The 19171-nt window shown below is 43.3% G+C and overlaps 2 protein-coding genes across 2 annotated transcripts in view; one reads left to right on the top strand and one right to left on the bottom strand.

Moving 5' to 3' along the window:
• The window catches only part of LOC115375905 (contactin-associated protein-like 4), a gene marked incomplete at its 5' end in the record, with an annotated part of 181956 nt that overhangs the window by 121686 nt on the left and 41099 nt on the right, over positions 1 to 19171 (top strand). Inside the window, 2 exons of the mRNA XM_030075499.1 lie at positions 7165 to 7284; positions 8177 to 8377. Coding sequence (XP_029931359.1) covers positions 7165 to 7284; positions 8177 to 8377 — 321 coding nt within the window. The remainder of the gene's footprint in view (positions 1 to 7164; positions 7285 to 8176; positions 8378 to 19171) is intronic.
• On the bottom strand, positions 245 to 5118 carry LOC115374781 (kelch-like protein 10). The gene is made up of 5 exons (XM_030073900.1): positions 5015 to 5118; positions 2256 to 2742; positions 1285 to 1893; positions 758 to 907; positions 245 to 619 (listed from the first exon to the last, which is right to left on the bottom strand). Exons 2-5 carry the CDS (start codon positions 2670 to 2672, stop codon positions 245 to 247), a joined length of 1551 nt encoding a protein of 516 aa, XP_029929760.1. The 5' UTR covers positions 2673 to 2742; positions 5015 to 5118.

Genomic DNA, 19171 nt, shown 5'->3' with positions numbered 1-19171 from the left:
CACCTGTAGAGCAGCAACACTGCAGCTGTCAGGAATTGGCTGACTCAGGGTGCAAGTCTGCCATCATGGGGGCTTGCACTGGTGTTATAATACAAACCTTAACAAAGTGTCACTCAAACTGAAAAGTCATCACTCTTGTTTGATGCAAAGCAATTAATTTCATTTATTTATTTTCTGAAAGCCAGTCTGTGCCTAATAACCATGCCAAGGTGCATAGGCAGAGGGCGAAAAGTCCATCTGGATGTTAGATAGATTCATCTGACCTATAAAAGTCCTCATCAGAGTCTTCATCCACACTGGGAAGTGCCAGGGCATCACGAGAGGTGGCATACTCGGCTATGTTGGAGAGTCCGTGCACCACGCAGGAGCTCACAGCGCTGCGGAAGATCCTCATCTCGTGGACCTCAAGCCAGTCGCCAGTGTTGTAATCATAGCACTCCACATTAAAGGTGGTGGAGAAGCCGTTGAAGCCTCCGACAACAAAGATCATGTCATCCAGCACCTCAATGCCAAAGTTGCTGCGGGGGTTGAACATGGCGGGTGCATTGCGCCAGACATTTATCACAGGGTTGTAGACCTCGACGCTTTGCAAACGGCTGGCGCCATCAAAGCCGCCCACCTGACAAAGGAAAGAAATATGGGTCACACACTAGAAACTCTTTTAGACAACAATGTGCATGCCCATTAAAACGTAGTGTCTCTGTTTGACGCTGATTGAGTAATACAGGAATGTCAAAAGTGTTTGTGTGTTCCTTACCGCATAGATGTACCCTCTATAGGTAATGACGCCCACCCCACTGCGCCTGCTTCTCATTGGGGCGATCAATGTCCATTGGTCGGTCTCAGGGTCGTAGCATTCAGCTGTTGCTAGGCACTCATTCCCATTAAAACCTCCACAAATGAACACCTGGGCGAAGAAATAATCTGTGACTTTTATCATATTCATTGGGAATGTTTCGAGTTTATGTTCCAAAGTAGATTACACCCACATGATGCTATTCCATGGAGTGGCAGCAGAAGACAGATCATTTAATGAAACTGTGTAAATGTTGTAATTAGAGATATTGTGTTACATGGAGTCAGGTAAATGTAATTGAGATAATGCCTTAAGCTGATTATTCTCAGTAATCAAAGTATTGCTCTTTGGGAGTCACACTATACTTGTAAAAAGCCCACACATAAAAGAAGCATGATATCGACTGGAACAGTCATGATCAGGCTTCTGTAACTTCTGAGCTCTTTAAATCTGTGAGCTACAGCAGTTTTTTACAGCTATCCACCCACCTTGCCATGGAGTGTTGTGGCGCTGGCATCACTCCTCTGCTCATGCATGGATGCCAGCCAAGTCCACTGGTTGGTCTGGGGCTCATAGCGCTCAGCAGTGGTCAGTCGTCTATGTCCATCACTGCCTCCAATGGCATAGATGCAGCCGTCTAGAACAGCCACACTGACATAGCAGCGACGTGAATGCATGGGTGCCACTTCGTGCCAGGTGCGGGTGCCGAGGTCAAACTTGCGCACACTGTTAAAACGTGTATTCCCATCAAAGCCTCCGATGCAGTACACCATGCCATTAAGGAAAGCAGTACCATGGTAAGCCCGAGGACGTTCCCAAATGTTGGTCAAAATGGCCCAGCGGTCAGCACGGGAATCATATGCTTCAATAACATTGGTTGCACTGCCGCCACACCAGCCTCCAATAGCCAACAGGATGGCATGGGGCAGGCGTGGGCAGGACACGGGATTCTTGTAATTCAAGTTGGAACCGCTGTTATCAACCATGGCCGTCAAGGCATTGATGATGATGAGCCTGCACCCAGGATTGTTCTTCACCAGAACATGGTTCTTCACGTTGTTAAGCAAGTACTCAGCGTTCATCAAAGCTAAGCGAACCTGGGCAGAGATAAGAAGGAAATAAGGAATAAGGAAGGTATATGAAAAATTATTTTCATGATATCCTAAACACGTATATTTAGTGTGCCATCTGAAGGCTGTAGCTTTGGCCCTTGTACGCCCTAATATTTAATCTTAGAATTAAACAATGATGTACTGCAGGTTGTAGTACTTGAGTCTGGTCTCAAAACAGCTTTTCAGACATCTTGGATCAGTCCCTATCTTATCAGTTGGTTGAACTAGTCTTAGAATTGACTTGAACTTGATGAAGGTTGTCTTGACTACAATCTAAACTGTTCTGCTGTGCTCATCTTCTAATTGCCAAAGTTATAAAAGTAAACTGAATGCAGACCCACAGTTACCTTGGACAACAGCATAGCGATGTGGTGTTTACGGTCCTCAGGCGAGTGGCTGATCCAGTGGACGATGGCCTCAAACACTGAGCTTTCATGCTTAACATTGAGATCATCCCTCTGGATGATGTCAGCCACCTGCTCCACAGAGAGCTGCAGGAACTCTTCGCAGGTAGCAACCTCCTCAAAATGATGCAGGATGAACAGGTATGCCTTATGCCTGAGCGCTGGGCAGTAGTAAATGTCCACAAACTTCCAGATGCCAATGCAATTCTCTGAGCAAAGCTGCTTCTCAAGGAATTCACAGCAGGCGTCTACAACTCCCTCGACAGCAAACTGATCTGCTGCTGCTAAGAGCTCTTCTACGTTCTCCTCCGTCACAGGAACAGAGTGTGTGTAGACGTACTCAATGATTAGGTGCATCATATGAGACGACAGGCCAGGGATGTTGTACACTTTCTTCTCTGGATTTGTCCAGCAAGTGTCGAAGAGAGCTCTGTGGGTTCAGGGTGGAGATTAAAGGAGGGCACTGAAAGTTGTATGTAACATTGTCGTGTCATCTCACGTTTGTACAAACACACACACACAGAGTGTATGTTTGGCCTTGTTGTCAGGTTTGTGACCTTCTTTATTTCAGCTGCAGCAAAATTCTGATGAATGGGGTCTTGAACATAAAGGTAATGTAAAGTGCTCATGTGTACATGTTACACCTACATCACACACACGCAAACACCATGCACTCACCTACGCACATGCACACACACACAATCAAGCTTTATGTCTGAAAGAAAATAGGATTATTTAATTCTACCATATTTGATTTGCTTATGTCTACAACTAGCTAGCATTTCCCCAACCTTTTAGCAATGCATGCCACATGTATTACAACTGCATCAAATATAGATTGAAATGATCTTTTTATTGCATTCTATTCTGTTTTTACTCTAATATTTAATAAAGGGGAAGTGGGAATTACAACTACATTCCTACAGCTACAATTTCATATATCAACTGTTCCTCTGAGTAAAAGTAAAGCCCTAAATCTGAAGGCATTGATATGACAGTTAATTTTGTGAGACAATATGTTTACTGTTACTGTATGAGTAGCTAGCAGCAAGAAAAACAGAAAAGAGGGAGGGACTTAGCCCACTGGCATAATCTTAAAAAATAACAGTATTATCCTTCACAATTTGTGATGTGTTTGCTCTATTGTTTTCTTTTGATTTTTATGGCCTTAGTTGCTTGGTGAAGCACAATTTGACAGAACTCTTTCATCAAAAGCACTGCAAAACAATGGCTTGACTTAAAGAGAAGTAACACAGACAGAAATGAGACAGAAATCTTTTAAGGCGTTGTTTTTCAGACTCAGTTGATTCATTGCTTTCTGTTTTTTGCTACTAATAGCCACTTGCTTAAGATAGCCAACTCACCGGAAGTATGGGCTGCAGCTGCAGAGGACAACCTTGTGTATGTTAAATTCGACATCATCTACTCTGATCACCACGTCACACAGTTTTCCCTGCAGTCGGAGATCATTAAAGGTTGCAAATGACCCACCTACAGCTTCATGCTGTTCGTCCATTTTGCTGTATCAGTATCTTTGACTGTATTCTCAGGGTCATCAGTGAAGTTGTCCCTCTCCCAGAAAGGTGTCCCCAGTTGTGTTCATGTCACAGTTGACAGGTTTTCTTTGTGAGATTCTAGAATTGGTCTTTATTGCCTCAGAAAGCCTCACATTAAACAGCAAAGCAGTGGATTGTAACAGAAATACAGCTAAAAAACCAATTTTTCAGTATTTATTTTATAGTGTGAACCTTTCTACTCCACCAACACCCCACTGCAGTGTAAGGTGTTAATAAAATTCTGAGAACACCTACTGCAAAAGGAGACAGACAACGCCCAGTTGAGTAGTGAATTCTTTCACTTGCAAGGAGTGAGTAGCTTACCACACTGGGCAGCGACCTCTCACTGAGGAACGTGTTCACATGTCAGCAGTTATCTATTCTATTCTAACAGGAAATGAATCCTTATATGGTCATCTTTAACAGTTCAGCTACAACACAAGGATACAAAGAAGTTGTCATATTACACTCTCACTTGGGTGAAGAGTGGAAAACTACTGTCAGCACTCTTTCATACAGTGTCATGGAAATAATGGTAATACCGTAATGTAATTTTTATAACATAAGGAAACCCTGTGCAATTGTCATATGGAGGTTTTCATCATGTTCACCCTCCTGCTGAGGCTGCTGAAGTAAAAATTTGTCCAACCTTTTGTAATCATTGCATTTCCTCATGGCATTTTCCTCCAAACTTGATCACACAGTTATAGATATCAGTGCCAAACTGCAATAATTTATTTCCCATATTTTTACACTGAAGTCCACTTTTGTTCATTTGCAAACACAAAGGGCCACTAGACGTGGTAGATCTGTTCAAATAAATGTTTATAACAAGTTTTTTAGAGGACAAAATTTTGCTGCGAAGTTAGGCTAAATTTTGGCGAGGGAAAATCTGGCATGGCCATTTTCAAAGGGGCCCCTTGACCTCTGACCTCCAGATATCGGAATGAAAATGGGTTCTCTGGGCACCCATGGTCTCCCCTTTGCAGACATGCCCACCTTGTGCTAATCCCATGCAGTTTGGGGCAAAAACCATGCAGGTTTTTTGTGCAGTACAAATGTGTTATATTTGTGTTTTCTAAGACACAAATATAACACAGAATTTTTTTGCTACTAATAGCCACTTGCTTAAGATAGCCAACTCACCGGAAGTATGGGCTGCAGCTGCAGAGGACGACCTTGTGTACGTTAAATTCGACATCATCTACTCTGATCACCACATCACACAGTTTTCCCTGCAGTCGGAGTTCATTAAAGGTTGCAAATGACCCATCTACAGCTTCATGCTGTTCGTCCATTTTGCTGTATCAATATCTTTGACTGTATTCTCAGGGTCATCAGTGAAGATGTCCCTCTCCCAGAAAGGTGTCCCCAGTTGTGTTCATGTCACAGTTGACAGGTTTTCTTTGTGAGATTCTAGAATTGGTCTTTATTGCCTCAGAAAGCCTCACATTCAACAGAAAAGCAATGGATTGTAACACAGAAATACAGCTAAAAAACCAATTTTTCAGTATTTATTTTATAGTGTGAACCTTTCTACTCCACCAACACCCCACTGCAGTGTAAGGTGCTAATAAAATTCTGAGAACACCTACTGCAAAAGGAGACAGACAACGCCCAGTTGAGTAGTGAATTCTTTCACTTGCAAGGAGTGTGTAGCTTACCACACTGGGCAGCGACCTCTCACTGAGGAACGTGTTCACATGTCAGCAGTTATCTATTCTTTTCTAACAGGAAATGAATCCTTATATGGTCATCTTTAACAGTTCAGCTACAACACAAGGATACAAAGAAGTTGTCATATTACACTCTCACTTGGGTGAAGAGTGGAAAACTACTGTCAGCACTCTTTCATACAGTGTCATGGAAATAATGGTAATACCGTAATGCAATTTTTATAACATAAGGAAGCCCTGTGCAATTGTCATATGGAGGTTTTCATCATGTTCACCCTCCTGCTGAGGCTGCTGAAGTAAAAATTTGTCCAACCTTTTGTAATCATTGCATTTCCTCATGGCATTTTCCTCCAAACTTGATCACACAGTTATAGATATCAGTGCCAAACTGCAATAATTTATTTCCCATATTTTTACACTGAAGTCCACTTTTGTTCATTTGCAAACACAAAGGGCCACTAGACGTGGTAGATCTGTTCGAATAAATGTTTATAACAAGTTTTTTAGAGGACAAAATTTTGCTGCGAAGTTAGGCTAAATTTTGGCGAGGGAAAATCTGGCATGGCCATTTTCAAAGTGGCCCCTTGACCTCTGACCTCCAGATATCGGAATGAAAATGGGTTCTCTGGGCACCCATGGTCTCCCCTTTGCAGACATGCCCACCTTGTGCTAATCCCATGCAGTGTGGGGCAAGAACCATGCAGGTTTTTTTGTGCAGTACAAATGTGTTATTTTTGTGTTTTCTAAGATGGTGTATTTATGCATAGTTGCATAAATTGGGTTTGACTGGAAAACTGAGCTTCTTGTGGATTCAGTGAGCCCAGTTTATACATGTGTGATGATGTTGCCCCCCACAGTAGCCATTTCATTGTAGTGAGAACATTTTTTGACACGCAACATCACTGTATAAAATGACCAACAGTGACCTCTACTATAATCACAGCCTCTTGCAACTTTAAAAACACAAACTAGAGACCATAGGGCTTTCAGAGGATGTGTGTGTGTGTTTTTTTTCTTTTTTGCATCTACTGTAGAGGATAAGTAAGTGTCACATTCTGAATCAACTATTGTGATAGTATCGCTGTAACTTAGCAGCGAGGTGAGCTCAGATCTCCACTGGTTCACTGCCGGTTCCTTCTAGTCAGACAAATGAGAGGACAACAGGAGAGTTTTTCTCACCGATCACCTCTGGACTCGATGTTTCTGTGAAAATAAGAATAATAAACAGGTGACTAAAGAGAGGGATCCTCTGGATGTGAATTTGACCTAAAGTGCTGTGTTTTTTGACTGTGTGTGATAGAGTCTAATAGAAATACACACAGAGAGAGAGAGGTGGTAAAGGTATATCATGTGTTTTTATGGATTCAGTGTGTGTTTATGTATTCCTCCAGGTGAATACTAGTCATTACTGTCCTCTCCAGCTGGATACATCTTCACTTTATGGGATGTTGCTGTAATAATAAGCCACCAGAGGATATTCTCTGCTGTGGCTGTGTCTCCACAGTCACAGTGAAAGTCCTCACAGTCGTATAATCCGCCTCCCGCTGTGCGCAGCTGTCAGCTGATGTGTTGATGCTGCTGTTATTAATGTTGATTTTAATGTTGTTGTTTTGCTGCCAGCTGTGTACGAGCAGTCCTGCGAGGCGTACAAACACAGAGGCAACACGTCAGGCCATTATTACATCGACGTGGACGGCAGCGGACCCATCAGACCACAGCTGATCTACTGCAACATGACAGGTGACACACACACACACACACACACACTCACACTGGAGGGCAGAAGGAGTTCTCTATTACAAACATTTTTCCCCCTTCAGATTATTTCTGTAATCCTCACATCATCACGTTGCATCGTTAACATTTACATAATTTTGAATGATGATGTTCCCCTGAACTGAACCCCCTCCTCCTCTCTCTCTCTCCCTCTCTCTCCCTCTCTCACCAACACCCCCCAAACCCGTCCTCCATCCTCTCTGTCAGTCTGTATGTCATTGCTTTGGTTCACATCACTTTTGTAATTGCATAAATATGAGTAATGGTGATACTCTGTCCCTTTTGTTTCTTTTCCCTCCTCTCCTCCCTCCCTCCAGTCCTCTAATTCATTGTCTTGGCATCTCTCTCTCATTCTCTCTCTCTTTCTCTGACTGTCTGTGTCTCAGACATCTACATCATTTGCATAATAGTGTTAAAACTCTGAATAGTGAGGATAATCTCTTTGTGACTTTCTGACCTCCTCTTGTCTCCTCGGTAACTTCACTCCCTTCCGTCTCTTCTCCTTCTCTCAGTTTTTGGCATGACATGTAAACACTTCTGTGTTGCAAAAGCATTATCCGTGGGAGATGGCAGTGGTGAAGGGGAGAAAAAGTAAAACACATGTGAACACGGCCTCAGGGAAGCTGAATGTAGGTTAAACAGTAGGTCTCTGCTTTGCATCGGGGCAATCTGAGTCAAACTTTGCTGCTCGCCGTGCAGAACTTTAATCTTTTCATAACTGACACAGCATATAAACATGAACCAAACACAATGACACATGAACATTTTTTTATTTTTTGTAAGTTTTGTAAAAGTCACACTGCATGACCTTCTCTCTGTCTCTCTCTCTATCTCTTTCTGGCTGTCTCTCCACCAGAGGAGAAGACCTGGATGGTGATCCAGCACAACAACACAGAGCTGACCAGAGTCCGACCGTCGCCGGGCGGAAACCAGCACTCAGCCCACTTTGACTACTCAGCTGAAGAAGAGCAGCTACTGGCCGTCATCAGCCAATCAGATCACTGCGAGCAGGACCTGTCCTACCACTGCAGGAAGTCCCGCCTCCTCAACACACCAGGTGAGGCCTGCTGGTTTTTAAACCTTTACTTGTCCAGGAGCAGTTTGCATGTATCTGCATATATCCTCGTTTCAGTCAGTCAGTCTCTAAAACAATGAGGACCCAGCCAGTAAAAGTGCTTTAGGTGGTGTAACTTTTCTTGCTTGGTGTTCTCCAGCACTTTGGGCGGTGTGTGAATAACGAATTACAGGTGTGTTGAGTCTTTTTTAGTTAATCCAATACGGCATAACAGAACAGCCAAGGGAACCACAATTACTTTGTCCTTAGGCAAAGACGACATGAATAAGTAACTTAAATGTTTCACAAAAAACACATGAATAAAACAACAGTTAAAGTCCTGTAAATGATCCTGAAACAATTAACTTATTTCTGACAAAGTCCAAAACAATATTGTGAAATTATTATTACTGTAAAGCTTTGTAGCAACATAGAATAATTTGGTAAACCTCAACTGAAAGATTCCAAAGCAGGAATCAGTAATTGTAGGAAAGAGTAGGAACTATTTGCTGCTAAAATGCTTCACTGTATTGTAAGTTAAAGCGTTAATCATCATTGATTTCCGTCTGATTGACATAACCTGGGTATTCCTTCGCCTCATGTGGTTTAGTTTGAGTTGCCGCTTTGCTTTGCTGGCCAATCACAGCTCATCGTGAAACAAAACCGCGCTGAAGATGTCGGAGGTGGAACCACTACACATACAATATGCCCCTTTCATTTGATTACTATCTTTGCTAAGACAAGCTATGGATGAGCAGCTTACTTAATTAATATGTGACCATTCTGAAAAATACAACCCCCAGATAAAAATACATCGACAGTTTTCATGTCTTGACCGAACAGTGTCGCGCACCCACACCGATTGGACGTCACTTGCAGTCTTGGGCAGGAGCGCTGTTTTCTAAATCAAAAAGCTTTTTAGAAGTGAAACTATTTTACTGATCAAACAGCATGATAGCGTCCACAGAAGATACATTTTCCCAGGCATTTCTGAACCTTAAGCGCAGCAAAGGACAAAACTTTGGAGTGCAGAGGCAGAAACTTGTTCTCTCTCTCTGTCTCTCTCTCTTACATACACACAAACATACACACACAGAGACACACACACATCACATGTCATTTTTGGCCAAGCTGTTACTGTTGGGAGCAGGTTTCTTCTTTTGCTCCTGCGGTTTGAACCAAGTTATTGAATGTTAAGGTCATTTACACTTTGTCGCGCAAATGGGCCCTAATTTAAGCAGACATGCAAACACAGGTGTGCACACATACAGACACACACACACGCACGCACACACACACACACACACACGCACACACACACGCACACACACACACACACTCACTCTCTAACATATATATACACTTTCCCCCACATTAGCATATACACACCACCTGCTTTTTGTTATTATGTGAAGCTTGTTGTTTGTTTCTGCTGCCATGGTTTGTAGCAGTAAAAGCAGAGAGAGCACAGCTTCATCAGCTATTGAACTCAACATTTTTTTGACTGACAGTTTTATTCATCACTAAGATAGCAATGACTTGGATTGAAGTTGGTTTGATGTAAAAAAAAAAAAAAAAAAAAAAAAGTAGCTTTGATGTAGTTGAGCTACATTTTGTCATTTTATTGTAGCTCAGCTTGCTACATTTCTCTGGTGGGGAGCTTCAGTGGAGTGAAGCTTCATTTAATGTTCAGTAACTGACAGCTTAGCTCACTACATTTTCCAAGTAGCTTGCCCAACACTGAGTATATATGTGACACTGTTGTACTTTGGGGAAACAAATGTTTTTTCCAACTTTCAGGGACGGTTTTTGCTATGGGCAATGTGGGCAACCGCCCAGGGCGCAATCTAGTTGGGGGCGCATGAGCGCCCTCCAAAAAAAAAAAAGAAAAAAAAAGAAAGAGAGAAAAGTGCATCCTCAAAAAAAAAAAAAAGAAAAAAAAAAGATCGCTAGTTTTCTAGACTACCATATTGACCTGCATAAAAGATGACCCTGATTTTAAGACAACCCCTCTTTTGCAAGACCCTTTTTCGGAAAAATAGGCTACTTTTTATATGGACAAAATCTTCTTTGAATAAAAAAGCCACTGGCCTGCATCAGGCGGGTCGGCCACGGCACCGGCCTGTACCGCGCCCACCCGGTCAGGTCTGCCGGATCTAACAAGTGAGCAGCCGGTGCTGCGGCCGACTGGCGCCATGGTAGGAGTAGTAACACGGAAGGGCGCAAGCCAGTAATTTTGCCTAGGGCGGCAACATAGGCAGAACCGCCACTGCCAACTTTGAAGCTTTTTATGAGGCAATTTTAGGGGGATGTTGGAGCTGAAGGGGTTAAAGGAGTTTTGTTTCACTTCCATAATTCTCTTTATGTCACACTAAGCCCAAACGTCCTTGGAGCTACATTTTCTGTCATCTTACACCAAACCTAAACGTGAAATATGCTTCAGAAACCTGAAAAAAATAAATACAAAACATCTGGATTCTGACCTCCAACACCTCCACCTTGTGCACATGTCATCAGTCACTGAATCTGTGGACTTCTACAACACAACCCTGAGCAATATTCTGGATCTTCATGCACCCATTAAAGTCAGAACAGCATAATTTTCCAACTCTGCTCCCTGGTACACAAGCGAACTGCGGAAAATGAAGGCAGCTGGACATGGCCTCCGGACTCACTGTCCACAAACTGGCCTACAGGCACCATCAGAAGATTTACTCCAAGTGCCTCAAAGATGCTCGGTCACAGTTCTACTCCAACATCATCCAAAGCAGTCCTGGCAATTCCAAGCGGTTGTTCTCCACTATAAATCATCTTCTTCAACCTCAAACCCCTCCACTTACAGGGATTACTGATGATCACTGCAATGATTTCATGGACTTTTTCACTACCAAAATTGACACAATCCACTCCTCCCTTTCTGTCCCCCCCTCCTCGCCTGTGCCAGCTGCCAACCCTCAGTTTAATGTGACAAACCCCCTTTGCTGCTTCCCTGATATTACTCAGCTTGAGGTGCACGATATCATCCAAGGGATGAAACCCTCCACTTGTGCCCTCGACCCCCTTCCCACTGCCCTGGTGAAAGCACACACCTCTGCCCTCAGTCCTCTGATTACCATGGTCATAAACCAATCTCTTCAGGCTGGCCATATACCATCTGCACTAAAAACAGCCATTATCAAGCCACTTCTCAAGAAACCCTCCCTCGACCCTCAGATCCTTGCAAACTACAGGCCCATTTCCAACCTGCCATTTCTCTCCAAAGTTTTAGAAAAAGTTGTTGCCACCCACCTTCAAGATCACCTCCAACACAACAACATCTTTGAAAAGTTTCAATCTGGCTTCCGTTCCGCCCACAGCACGGAAACAGCACTGGTGAGAGTAACAAATGACCTGCTGATGACAGCTGATTCTGGTTCACCATCCCTCCTCATCCTCCTTGACCTAACTGCAGCATTTGACACGGTCGACCACCACATACTGCTCCAGCGTCTGCATGACTTTGTTGGCCTTAAAGGCACAGTCTTGAGGTGGTTTGAATCCTACCTTACTGGCAGGTCACAATATGTTGCCATGGGAGGATCAAGGTCCCGTTCACATGCTGTTGGCTGCGGGGTTCCACAAGGGTCGGTGCTTGGACCCATCCTGTTTACCCTCTACATGCTCCCCCTTGGTGAGGTCATCAGTCGATTCGGGATATCCTTCCATTGCTACGCGGACGACACACAACTATACATGAGGGCAGACAGCGACTCAACATCATCAGCGACTTCATCCATCCTCACGGCATGTCTGGAGGAGACAAAGGTATGGATGAGCCATAGCTTTCTCCAGCTGAACGGCTCAAAAAACTGAAGCTATCCTCATCGGCTCCCCTCATCAGATCCAAAACTCCACCATAACCTGCATTACTTTCTCTGGCAAGGACATCCCACTATCATCAACAGTTACCAACCTGGGTGTCAGGTTTGACCCCCATCTAACCTTTGAAGCCCACATCAATCACCTCTGCAAAATATCATTCCACCACCTCAGAAATATAGCCAGACTTCGTCCCACACTCACCTTAAGAGACGCGGAGAAGCTCGTCCATGCCTTTGTCTCCTCCAGACTAGATTACTGCAACGCACTTCTCAGTGGGATTCCCAGCAAGAGCATACAGAAACTACAACATGTGCAAAACAGTGCCGCTAGAATCCTGCTGAGAGTGTGTAAATATGAGCACATCACACCCCTCCTCCACTCATTACACTGGCTACCCATCTCTGCTCGGATTAAATACAAAATTTCCCTCCTCACATTCCAGTGCATCCATGGCAACGCCCCCCAGTACCTTAAAGAACTCCTCACCCCCAGTCCTCAACACGCTCACTCCGCTCTACCAACACCCACAGACTTCTCCCCCCAAGGACTAAGAGCTGCACACTCGGGGACCGAGCTTTCTGTTCCTCGGCTCCTCGACTGTGGAACACCCTCTCAGAACATCTGAGGGCCCCACAGACTATTGAGTCTTTTAAAAGGGGACTTAAAACTTACCTTTTCAAAAAATCTTTTAATCTATAAATGTTTCTTGTTTGACAACTGTTTTTAATACTCTTTGCTCTATTTGTTTGTTGGCTGTGTTCTCTCTTGTAGCACTTTGAGGTTTTTTTGTTAAATGTAAAGTGCGTTATAAATAAAATTTATTATTATTATTATTATTATTATTATTATTGTTAAATGTAACAGTTAAATTATTTTTGTCATGAACTTTACTTCATGCTGTAAATAAGAGCTAAACACACTCTGCCTCTTTAAGACCGCTCCTCTTCCTGAAAGGAAGCAGTAGCTGAACCCCTTCCTCTTCCGTCTGATCTCAAACATTACGAGTTATATTCTGCCCAGATATTTCCTGCTTCTCAGATCTGACAGTTTAAAGACAAGTGGAAACAACACAGTGTGAAGAACAAGAGCCGACAAGCCCGTTTACAGCAGATCAGCCAGTGACTGAGGAAAAGTTGATGTTTGCTTTGAATCGGAGCACAACTCTTATCTGTTGATAGGAAGTGAAACTATCAGACGTTCACTGTGACTGAGAGGGGAAATGGCGCAGCGAGAAATTCAGCCGGACTCGGCAAAGTTTTGCTGTTCCACCGTGAAGCTTCAGGAGAACATCTGCTCTAATCATGATGAGGTGATGAAGATTTTCTGCCGTACTGATCAGCAGTGCATCTGTTCTCTCTGCTCCATGGATGAACATAAAGGCCACCACACAGTCTCAGCTGCAGCAGAATGGAAAGAGAGGCAGAAAGAGCTCGGGGTGAGTCGGCAAAAAATCCAGCAGAGAATCCAGGACACAGAGAAAGACGTGAAGGTGCTTCAACAGGAGGTGGAGGAGATCAATCGCTCTGCTGATAAAGCAGTGGAGGACAGTGAGGAGATCTTCACTGAGCTGATCACTTTGATGGAGAAAAGAAGGTCTGATATGAAGCAGCAGATCAGATCCCAGCAGAAAGAGGAAGTGAGTCGGGCTGAAGAAGTTCAGGAGAAGCTGAAGCAGGAGATCGCTGAGCTGAGGAGGAAAGATGCTGAGCTGGAGCAGCTCTCACACACAGAGGATCACATCCATTTTCTACAGAATTACCTCTCGCTCTCATGTCTCAGTGAATCTACAGACTCACCCAGCACCAACATCCGTCCTCTGAGCTACTTTGAGGATGTGACTGCAGCTGTGTCAGAGCTGAGAGAGAAACTACAGGACCTTCTTAGTGAGGAATGGTCCAAGATCTCAAGGGCAGTGACTGAAGTGGATGTTTTACTGTCACAACCAAAGCGCAAGAAATTCTTACAATATTCATGTCACATCACACTGGATCCAAACACAGCAAACACACAGCTGTCATTATCTGAGAAGAACAGAAAAGCAACATTAATGACAGAAGAACAGTCATATCCCAGTCACCCAGACAGATTTACTCCATGGTTTCAGGTCCTGAGTAGAGAGAGTCTGACTGGACGTTGTTACTGGGAGGTGGAGTGGAAGGGGGAAGTTTCAATAGCAGTCTCATATAAGGATATCAGCAGAACAGGGACCGTGGATGCATGTGCCTTTGGATGCAATGACAAATCTTGGGCATTGTATTGTTACAACATGAAGTATTACTTCAAACACAAAAAAATCAAAACTGAAATCCCGCTCCCTGTGTCCTCCAGAGTGGGAGTGTACCTGGATCCCAGAGCAGGTATTCTGTCCTTCTACAGCGTCTCTGAAACCATGACTCTCCTCCACAGAGTCCAGACCACATTCACTCAGCCTCTCTATGCTGGATTCTGGCTTCACGATATCGGAGCCACTGCAGAGTTTTGTGAGCTCAAGTAGACAGGAGTGATTAAAGCAGTTTTGTGTGAGATTCTGTCGTCTATTTCTAGAACATCTGTGTTGGTAAGCGCTTGTTTCTGTTGTGTTTCTGCACTGCACTGGCCACAGATCACCTGTCACTCAACTGTGTGGGCGGGACTATGATTCTCTTTCTAGGTCTGTAGTGCAACAGCATCAGTTGAAATACAAAAGATGTGTCTTTTTTTTCCCTCAAGAACTATACATATATGTCTTAATTTTTAAAATGATTGTTCTGCAAAATATTATGTTGTATTGTTATTTTGCGGCTAAATGCTCATTGCTGTGGTTTCTCAGTCCTGCACTTCCCAGACGTCACCTGTGGCAGATTTTGTTCTTTGTCTGTTCAGCCGTGGTGGATATAGGTTGAACTCAGTTAGTCCACAGTAGAGAGAAGCCATGAACTGCACTTCACAGGGAAATGTTTAAAAAAATATCATCGATTAAAATGTTGAAGGCTCTATATGATTCTTAACTTCACTCAGTATTTACTGTAACATGTTTTTGCTCTTCCTGTTTTACTGCTTAATGGAGTCAGAACTGTGTTTGCACTCGTCCTTCTTTGTAGCTGAATAGCTGTTTGTTGATTTGTTTCCAGTACTTTGTAACTATGATGTTTTTTTTAAATGCACTGCAAATGAAATGATTGTTCTTCTTGTCAGTGGGAAATGATTCATGTGTTCCTCCACAGTGTTGACATGCTGGTTTAACAGGTCGAGTGTGAGAATCATGTGACTGCTGAGATAGAAATGTCTGTTGTGAGGTTTTAGTGATTATGTGTCAACAAAGTGAATGTTTATGAAAATGAATAAAAAAATTTCCAAGAATCAACAGTGTTTCTTCTGTTCTCGTTCCAGAAAGTCTATCAACCCAGCTGAAGAGAATCTGACAATAACAGGACAGTATGTCTTGACTGATTTACCTGCTAAAACACAAAGAAGTGCTGTAATGCCCTCCAAGCACAGTAGAAAAGAAAAAGTGACAGGAGGGAGAAATATCTGAATTCAAAAGTCATTTATGACATTTTACTGTGTCTGGGATGAAGTTTTTCTTCTGTTATGAAACCAGAATTTTGGGGGATTTATTGAAATTTAAGGGCCAATTTGAAATCCAATGTGTTGCTGTGACAGGACACGGTGTTGTGTTGGTGCTGAAACTGATGAATGGTTTCATTTCACATATAAAATACATTACAGGCCTTCAGATCACACAGATTGCCATGAAACATACAGTCTTATACAATCTGACAATACAATCTGAGATACACATGCATGTTTTCATTTAATCTGTGAGTCCATGTTTACATCATATTAAAAAAAAATCCACATTTTTCCATCATCATACACTCAGATGCCATCAAAACTCAGTCTTGAGCAGTAGTGGCGTTAAAAGTAGCGATGTTACTAGTTTAACTACATTTCTCAGTAGCGTGGCCGTAACATCGCTGTTTTCTAAATCAAAAAGTTTTTTAGTAGTGAAACTATTTTACTGAAGAAATAGCGCGGTAGCGTCCACAGAAGATACATTTTCTCAGGCATAATCCAATACGGCACGACAGAACAGCCAACGGAACCAAAATTACTTTGTCCTTAGGCAAAGACGACATGAATAAGTAACTTAAATGTTTCACAAAAAAACATGAATAAAACAACAGTTAAAGTCCTGTAAATGATCCTGAAACAATTAACGGATTTCTGACAAAGTCCAAAACAATATTGTGAAATTATTATTACTGTAAAGCTTAGTAGCAACATAGAATAATTTGGTAAACTTCAACTGAAAGATCCCAAAGCCGGAATCAGTAGTTGTAGGAAACAGTAGGAACTATTTGCTGCTAAAATGCTTCAATGTATTACAAGGATACAAGGATACAAGGAAGTTTATTTGTCATTATACAACAAGTTGTATAGTGAAATTAAAATGTGGTTCCCTCTTGACTGATCAATTGATTGTGCAAAAAATAGAATTCTTCAGCATGGAGGACTGCAAATGGTGCATTTAGTAGTCTCACAGCCTGAGGGAAGAAGCTGCTCTTTAGTCTGGTGGTACGGCAGCGGATACTTCTGTATCTTTTGCCTGACGGCAGCAGTGTGAACAGGCTGTGGCTGGGGTGGGTGTTGTCTTTTAGGATCCTTTTGGCTCTGCGCAGGCGCCTCACCTCCCCGATATCACTGATGCTTGGTAGATGGGTGCCAATGATGTTTTGGGCAGTTTTAATCACTCGTTGCAGAGTCTTCCTGTCCTGGGCCGTGCACATCCCATGCCAGTTTGTGATGTTTCCAGTCAGGATGCTTTCAATCGCTCCTTTGTAGAAGTTGACAAGAACTTGGCGTGGGAATTTTGCTTTCTTAAGTTTCCTTAAGAAATACAGCCGTTTCTGAGCTTTTTTAGCCAGGGCAGAGATATGTGAAGTCCATGACAGGTTCTCTGTTATGTTGATTCCCAGGAACTTAAATCTGCTCACTTGCTCCACCTCAGCTCCATTGATGTAAACAGGGTTGTGTGTCTTTGCCTCCTTTTTCCTAAAATCAACTATCAGCTCTTTGGTTTTGCTGACGTTGAGCAGTAGGTTGTTTTCTGTGCACCATTCTGCAAGATGGTTGATTTCCTCCCGATATGAAAACTCATTACTGTTGGAAATCCGGCCGATGATGGTGGTGTCATCCGCGAACTTCACAATAGAGTTCTCTCCATGTCGGGGGTTGCAGTCGTGGGTGTACAGCGTGAACAGGAGGGGGCTGAGCACACAGCCCTGGGGGGCTCCGGTGTTGAGCACCAAAGTGGAGGAGGAGAGACTGCCAATCCGAACTGACTGGGGTCTGTTTGTGAGGAAGTCCAGTATCCAGTTGCAGAGAGTGGTACTGATGCCCGGAGTGTTCAGTTTTCCAATCAGCTTCATGGGGGAGATTGTGTTGCAAGCTGAGCTGAAATCAACAAACAGCATTCTGATGTAGGTGTTGCTTTTCTCCAGGTGAGTGAAGACTGAGTGGAGAGCAGTGGAGATGACATCCTCTGTGGATCTGTTGGTTCTGAATGCAAACTGCTGAGGGTCCAGACTGGCAGGGATGTTGTTCTTTATGTGCTGGAGAACCAGTTTCTCAAAGCACTTCATCAGGATGGGGGTGAGTGCCACAGGGCGGTAGTCATTTAGATCAGACACTGCAGACTTTTTAGGCACAGGGATGATGGTGGCTGTCTTGAAGCAGGTGGGAACAGTCTCCTGTGACAGCGATATGTTGAAAATGTCAGTAATGACATCTACTAGCTGGTTGGCACATGTTTTTAGCACACGGCCAGAGATGTTATCAGGCCCAGCAGCTTTACTCATATTCACTTTCAGCAGGACTTTCCTCACATCCACTGTGGACACTGACAGTGGCCGGTCCTCTGGAGGCGGAGTAGACTTTACAGTTGACTCTCTGTTGAGGAGGTCAAAGCGAGCATAAAATGTGTTTAGCTCGTCTGGTAGCGTGGCCTCACACATGATGGGAGCGCTCTTGCTTTTGTAGCCTGTAACACTTTTTATTGTAAGTTAAAGCGTTAACCATCATTGATTTCCGTCTGATTGACATAACCTGGGTATTCCTTCGTCTCATGTGGTTTAGTTTGAGTTGCCGCTTTGCTTTGCTGGCCAATCACAGCTCATCGTGAAACAAAACCGCACTGAAGATGTCGGAGGTGGGACCACTACACATACAGTATGCCCCTTTCATTTGATTACTATCTTTGCTAAGACAAGCTATGGATGAGCAGCTTACTTAATTAATATGTGACCATTCTGAAAAATACAACCCCCAGATAAAAATACATCGACAGTTTTCATGTCTTGACCAAACAGTGTCGCGCACCCACACCGATTGGACGTCACTTGCAGTCTTGGGCAGGAGCGCTGTTTTCTAAATCAAAAAGCTTTTTAGAAGTGAAACTATTTTACTGATCAAACAGTGTGGTAACGTCCACAGAAGATACATTTTCCCAGGCATTTCTGAACCTTAAACGCAGCAAAGGACAAAACTTTGGAGTGCAGAGGCAGAAACTTGTTCTCTCTCTGTCTCTCTCTCTCTCACATACACACAAACATACACACACAGAGACACACACACATCACATGTCATTTTTGGCCAAGCTGTTACTGTTGGGAGCAGGTTTCTTCTTTTGTTCCTGCGGTTTGAACCAAGGTATTGAATTTTAAGGTCATTTACACTTTGTCGCGCAAATGGGCCCTAATTTAAGCAGACATGCAAACACAGGTGTGCACACATACAGACACACACACACACACACACACACACACACACACACACACACACACACACACACACACACACACACACACACACACTCTCTCACTCTCTCTCTCTCTCTCTAACATACACTACTCACAAAAAGTTAAGGATATTTGGCTTTTGGGTGAAATTTATGGA

The sequence above is a fragment of the Myripristis murdjan genome, chromosome 17 (assembly GCF_902150065.1).
Source record: "Myripristis murdjan chromosome 17, fMyrMur1.1, whole genome shotgun sequence".
In the NCBI taxonomy this organism is placed as follows: Eukaryota; Metazoa; Chordata; class Actinopteri; order Holocentriformes; family Holocentridae; genus Myripristis; species Myripristis murdjan.
Note: the sequence above shows the minus strand (reverse complement) of the source record. Positions and strands in the feature narration are given on the sequence as shown.